Here is a 7,172-nt window from a genome sequence, read left to right as displayed (position 1 = left end):
TCAACCAGAATAGATTCCCAGTCTACCTGGGTTTTAGTGCATGACCAAAGACAGTGTGTGAGGCTGACGTCATGTTACATTTAAAGCACAATGAMGAGGATCCTGGTTTAAACTTAAGACACCCAGTTTGGGAGTCAGTTTTGTGTTATTTTTAGTTCCACAAAGATTTTTATCCAATAGTCCTCCTTTGAAGAATTTTGTGCTGATTCGTCAGTTTTTTCACTTCCTTTTTGCGGCTTGATGGTGAAACGTGTTACTGCCCACATAACCTCAAAACACTCCAGTCTTCTAATGTTGGCACACAACTGTCTTTCATCATTCATTTTTTTTWATTATTATTATTTTCTCTGCTGAAGTTGTTAAATCTACCAAAATAAAACAACTAATCATGACTAAAGAGCTGCACAAAGTATCAAGCAAGATGTWAAAATAGGTGTTGATTTTAATTTTTTTTTATGTCACTTAAAAAAAAAACATTTTTTTTTTTTTATATATAAATGTATTTAGCATTTATTACCGATTACATTCTTGGCTTTCATTCCAGTTCCTCCACAGATCCTGCTCTCCTCAAACTGCACCAAAACTGCAAATCAGCTCAACTGCTGCTGTGAAACGGTGGGAAACCYGACTCCAAAGACTCATTGGTTCTTGAATGGACAACCTGTCAGTCCATCTAGCCAGGTGGTGATTACAAATGAGCTTCTAGATGGCTCACATCTGAGGAGCATCATCACTGTGAATGAACCACAGAACAKAGATCTGTCCACCCTGCTGTGCTTCAGCTCCAACTCCTTGGGATCAGCCAGTAAACAGTTTTGTGTCAGTTTCCTTGAGAGCTCAAGAGAAAACCAAGGTCTGACTTTTTTCTCTCTTTAATTGGTGAAATTTGTGAATCAAATTCATGCTGCAGCAGAGTAATTTTGATARCACTGTTTTCTTGTAGGTCACATCCCACTGTCTGGTTTCATTGCCACAGTTGGTGCTCTTGCACTGGTGGTATTTGCCCTCCTGGTTTTTATCTGGTAGGTTGAAGGAGCTGAGAATTTTGCAGACAAATTGTTGTCTTTAGTTTTTCATTTTGTAATTTTGGATTGTATTAACAATTCTCCTTTATTTACATAGTAGAAGAGAAAGTAGTATGTTATTTTATCCATAAAAGAAGGTCTTGCATTTTCTGAAGCTTCATTTATTCGACCATTAAAAGATAAACGGATATTAAATGTCCAGCATATCTTTCAGGTTTGAAAAGACACACCCCAAACCTAGAGGGATTGGAGGTGATATTGACACAAATGAATGTCTAACGGAGGAAAATCAGGTTTGTTAACTAACAGTGCCATTGTCATGTTTTTCTTCACTATTATTTCTGAAAGGCTTTTATTCCTTAAGTTTTTCCTTCATTCTTAGGTACCAAACYCGATTGAAGATGCAATTTACGCAAACTCTGCTGAACTTAGTCAAGCAAGAATTGGTCAACCTTCAAATGGAACTGACAATGAAGAAGAAATCAGTGAAAGTTCAGGAAATAAAAGTGAAGAGCTGGTTTATGCCAGTGTGAAGTGGTCAAGAAAGAGCAAAACAAAGAAGATGGATAATGATAAGAACATGAATCTCACTSGCGCTTCCTTTTTGAAGGAGGAGAAATTTGAGAGGGGAGACATGCTTTTTGTGAGCTCTGCACTGGAAATGGGAAGTGTGTATGCAGAAGTTAAGCCTAGAAATGTAAGAAAGTGAATATGCTCAGCTTAAATTCATGAACAAATGTGCAACACAGTATAAATTATCACTCTGTGGCAGGTRTGGTTCTAAAAATGAGATGAAACCAACTAAAGTCCTAGTAAAAGGTCAAGAAGGTTTTGAAAAAAAAGTCCTACTGGCTGACATTGAATTAAGAACAATATGTTATATTGTTATGAATTTGGTTTACTCAAGGTAGCAATCTTGAGTAAAACYAAGTTTTACTCAAGATTTTACAAGATCCTTTGAGTAAGTTTTACTCAAGGATTTTTGTGTCCAAAACATTTCTCTTGGAAAGTCATGACAACTATCTCCATTTCCAGTTTTTGTCAGTGTAGAAACCATACCTAATCCAATTTTATAACCACTCACACAATAGTAACATCACACAGCAAAAATGTTCTGCACAGATGATGTCAAGAACAAGCTGCAAGAACTCCCAAAACTAAGAAATGATGCCATTTTGTTCTTGCAGAGAAGAACAAATTATTCTGTGCTCACATTGTCTGTTTAGGCCTCATTTTACCTCTAGCTGATGTAACTTGTAAATATATGACATATTCACTGAATTTGAAATTGACAGAATATTTTAGAACCATCTGTATTTGCTAAAGCAACAGCTGCAGTCTTCTGGCTTTATATGAGCTGTCAAAAAACAATGCTRATAGTACCAGGTTTCTCTAAGATGTTTTTTCCCTTCCTTTATGTTACCTGTAGTTACAGTAGATTGTTTGCTAAGATTTTTTGATCTGCCCTTTGTCTGTGTGGGAAACAATCAGGAGAAGTTCCAGCTTTCACACTAATCTGTAAAAAGCCATAAAACAGCCTGAGTTCAGGCCAGTAGAGGTGAAACTCTGCTTCCTCTTTGTTTAGACAAAGGTGACAGCTGGTGTTTGATCTTGAAAACAAATTRCAGGGAGTTTCTAACTTTAAAGAGGRTCAGAGACAGGTCCTGGTTGGATGAGCAAAGATATGCCTTATTTGAATAAATTAAAGACAAGAATACACCTCCTGTGTAAGGATTTGYTCTTGCAACTCTCCAAAGACAAGAAAGAAAGCTTTCCTTTCTTTCTTCCTTTCTTTCGCGCTGCATGCTGGGGTTTGGTGGAGGAGCATGTGGTGAGTGGACTGAGAGATTRAGAATTTTTAACCTGTTTGCTCTATCTTTGTTGGGYTTTCTTTATGTTTTTTTTYTYTCTCTTAAAATAGTGTGGTTGTAGAGTTGGGTTGAGTGAGATTGGTTACATTCCTGTGTGTAACTCYGGCATTTTTGCCTTTTTGGSAAAATGCCAGAAATGGATTTGACCAAACTTACAAGACAACATGGTTTGAAAATCATACCCAATAGTCCCACTGTGACGGTAGAGGAATGTAGTTTGGCGGTGGGAGAAGTTGTAGGTTGCAGCAGCATTAAATCTGCTGCTCGGATGAACAGTGCTGTGGTCATTTTTGTTGACAGTGTGGAGAAGGCAAACAAAGTGATTGAGAAAGGCATTATTGTGAAGGATGTTTTTTGTCCGTTTCCCCATTGAGTACACCAGCTAAAAAAGTTACGATTGGAAATATACCTCCGTTCATTAGCGATGAATTGTTGGTGAGAGAATTGTCACCGCCGCCAGGTTGTAAGTCTCCGCAGGATTTAATGATAAAGAAGTTTACCGGTTGAATAAATTGATCGGGAAACTTAAGCAAGAACTCAACAAAGATGATGGTTTTGAGTTTTAACTGTCTATATTTTCTTTTAGTTTTTTTTTCTTCCATCTTTGGTAATGAGCGATTTTAGAGTTTCTACTTTAAATCTGAATGGAGCCAGAGATGTGAAGAAAAGAGTTAGTTTGTTTGAATTAATGTTTTTGAAACATACAAATGTGTTGATGGTACAAGAAACGCACAGTGATTGTTCAAATGAGATAGATTGGAGGAGAGAATGGGGAGGAKAAATTATTWTGAGTCATTTAAAYCAGSCCAKTGGGGGAGTTGCAATTTTGTTYTCAAAAAATTTTSTACCAGTGTCGTATCAGTTTGAGGAGGTGATCAAGGGMAGATTATTGGTAGTGAAAGCAAAATACGAGTGTTTTAATATTGTTTTTATAAATGTATATGCTCCAAATACAAGACGAGAGAGAGTTCTTTTTCTACATAAACTTGAAGATGWTTTATGTAAATGTGACATGGATGATTTTCTTTTTTTGGGTGGAGATTTTAATTGTACAGAAAACGATCAGTTGGATAGGAATCATTTTGAACCTCTTCCAGCCTCGACAACTTTCTTGAAACATTTGATTGATTTGTTTTCCTTGGTTGATGTTTGGAGAGAAATGCATATTCAAAAGATACAATATACATGGGCTAGAAATACAGGTAATTTTTTTTCTGCAGTGAGGTTGGATAGAATTTATAGTTTTAGACATAATTTTGGAATTTTTAAAAACTGCAACATCCATCCTGTAAGCTTTTCGGATCATGCTTTGGTTTCTGGTAATGTTTTTTATTGACAATATCAAACATAAGTCTGCCTATTGGCATTTTAATGTGGCTTTGTTATTGGACACTAATTTTAAGGAGGCATTTATGTCTTCAGAAACCTATATGGAGGGTTTTTTATAAGCCCCCTTTGAGTAAGAGGGTAAGTGATTTACAGTGGAGGATTCTGCACGGTGCTGTGAGTGTTAACAGTTTTGTGTCAAAATTTTAAAAAGACACAAATGAATTCTGTCCCTTCTGTGAAGAAAAAGAAACAATTTTCCACCTGTTCTTGAATGTAAACGACTCTCGCCATTGCTTTTGTTGTTGAAAGATGTTTTTATAAAATGTGGTGTCTATTGGTCTGAAGTAGCCTTTATATTTAGTGCAGGTTATACAAAAAAGGAAGCCAATAAGTGGACTTTGTAAAACTTGCTTATTGGACAGGCAAAATTTTCAATTTATATTAGCAGGAAAAAAAAACTAAATGGTGTTATGGGTGAAAAGGTCGACAAGATGTTTATTTTGATGGCGAAAAACAGAGTAAAAGCAGAATTTATGTTTTTTGCAATGATGAATAACTTAGATTTTTTATCATTGTGATGCTTTAATAATATCGTGTGTTCCGTGAGTGATAGAAAGCTGGTTTTTAATTAAATGTTTATGTGAATGTTAAAGTAAACAATGCTGGAATGTATTTTTATTAAAAAATAAATGTGTTGTTAAGAATCAAACATTTTTCTGTCTTCTTCTTTTCTATTTGTCTCAGGTAAATGAATCTCTGTTTTAGTGTGTTTGAAGTGTCTGTGTTGTCAATGTGATTTTAKACTTTTAAATGTTAGAATAAAATGTATGACGTGGAGCGTTGACTGTCATGTCTGTGTGGCTTTTGTTTTCACGCATGGAATCGTTGATTCAGGGAGCACAAGAGAATATAACGAGCCAGAAGTTAATGATTTTATTCTCTTAACACCACTTTCTCCCTGCTCTCTTTACTTCACTATGAACTGCGAGAAAGCAGGTTCATACAACTTTTGATGGGAACCTTTTCCGTTCCCGTGGGCAAACTCCACGCACACAGAGTGGACACTCAGTAGAAGTGGAGGAAAACATAAATACTGCTCTCTGCTTGACTCATTTATCTTGATTTAAAGCGGCGGGTCAATTTGACCCGGAACAGTATGTGTGTCTCAAGTTCAATTATAAAGATCAACAATTGAAAAAATAAATAAATTTTATATCAAAAAATTTACCCAAGATCACTTTCAAGGAAATTATTGTTTTTTTGTGTCTAGAGTATTTTCAGCGGACATAAAAAATGTAAATTTCGTTTTTTATGTCCAAATGAGTAATTGAGTAAGTTGTCGTTAATAGTCCTTAATTTCTGAGAAATAAAAAAAAAACATCATTGCAAAATATATTGATTGAAATGGTTAGTATTGGAGTTAATAATCAGATACAAAAATGTTTTGGAAACACTCCCCGGGTCAAATTGACCCACAAACATTATTGCTGTACCTCAGAAATGAACATAACAGGAGGGTTAACAGGTTTGCTCTGTGAAACTTAGTTGGCTGCAGGCTGCTGAGCCTGGCTAATTCACAGGGGGGAAGCAGGATGGGACACTCGATTGGGGACCTTCCTTGACAGGCCAGTTTTCACTGAATTTACCTCAGTTCTGGACAAGGTAAGACTTAGGAAACTCAATTTACCTGTTAGATGGAGAGCTGGTAGCGCATCTCATCTTCTCAGAAGGAGAAATAGAGAGAGAAAGGAGGGAGGAGGGTATGCAGCTACAACATTGTGTATACAATATCAGCAGTAGATCCACATGAAGGATGAAACATTTGCACACTAAGTTAATGAGTAACTGATGATAGACGTGTAGGTGAGATTACAGAGTCAAATCTGGACTGTTAACGTTTCTCTGGGGAAGTTGTCATTGTCATATTGTGAACGTTTGATTTGGTACCTCTTTTTCAGTTCCTGGAGCTTCTGAATAGGTGAGCACTTTTAAGGAAGATGACTTTTCCACTGACTGATTAAACATAAACACTCATTGTCTATTTGATACTCCACACTGGAAGCAAAGAGTTTTCAACCAGGTTGATATGATCTTCATTGATAATTAAATTTACTGGAATAAAATTTGTTTGTAAAACAAACAAGGGAAACAAAGATTTCTGACCTTGCCGTTACAAGGTGAGACATTTGAATTCCTAAATATTGATTTTTTCAACTTGTCAGTTTTTGTACTTTTAGACAAACATACCTGGAAAGGAAGATAAAAATCTTATTTATTGTTGTTGTTATTTAACAGTATAGTTAAAAAGTTCCTGTTATTCTGTCTCTTTATCTGTGTTTTTTTTTCATTATATGGAAGAAAAAATGTAAGAGAATATATTTTTTCAAATGTTTTTTTTTTATTATACAGTAATAATTTTATAAAACATTAAATTCAATATTAGTGTTGGCTCTTACTTGCCACTTAGTTGATACACTACAAATCTTCTTCTCAAAAATAAAATCTTCTATGATGCTTCACGTTTTAAAAGAGGCAGTGAAATGTTATTTTTCATCATTTAATAATTTACAATGTTGATTTATTTAATGACTGAATGACACTTCTTGCCAAATTCTGTTCTCAAAATACTAGAATACACAACATAAATCTAAGTTCATATCGATCTTCAATTCATTTATTTCTATATGTCGACTGTCTGACTTATATAAATAAGATGATCGCAGATGGTTTCTGTTTTTTGCAGAGTAATTTGACATCAGCTCAACAAACATGACTGGACCTCTGATGATTCTTCTCATTGGCTCTTTACTACAAGGTGAGTTTCTAATTGGTTGCATTTAAACTTTACTGAAATTTTTATATATTGTTTTATTTAAATTATTCCAGATTAGTGTTTGTAAAAGTATCCAAATTAAATGATTAAATAAATAATGGAATTTTCATAAAA

The 7,172-nt window shown here is 35.0% G+C and overlaps 1 protein-coding gene across 1 annotated transcript; it reads left to right on the top strand.

Annotated features, from left to right (window-relative positions):
- The first annotated feature begins 388 nt into the window (after positions 1-388).
- Positions 389-2,434, top strand: LOC103477865 (uncharacterized). Its single transcript, XM_008431200.2, has 5 exons — positions 389-409; positions 556-853; positions 944-1,022; positions 1,240-1,318; positions 1,408-2,434. Exons 1-5 carry the CDS (start codon positions 389-391, stop codon positions 1,732-1,734), a joined length of 804 nt encoding a protein of 267 aa, XP_008429422.2. The 3' UTR covers positions 1,735-2,434.
- The last annotated feature ends 4,738 nt before the right edge of the window (positions 2,435-7,172 follow it).

Source organism: Poecilia reticulata, linkage group LG16 (assembly GCF_000633615.1).
Source record: "Poecilia reticulata strain Guanapo linkage group LG16, Guppy_female_1.0+MT, whole genome shotgun sequence".
NCBI classification, from domain to species: domain Eukaryota; kingdom Metazoa; phylum Chordata; class Actinopteri; order Cyprinodontiformes; family Poeciliidae; genus Poecilia; species Poecilia reticulata.
Note: the sequence above shows the minus strand (reverse complement) of the source record. Positions and strands in the feature narration are given on the sequence as shown.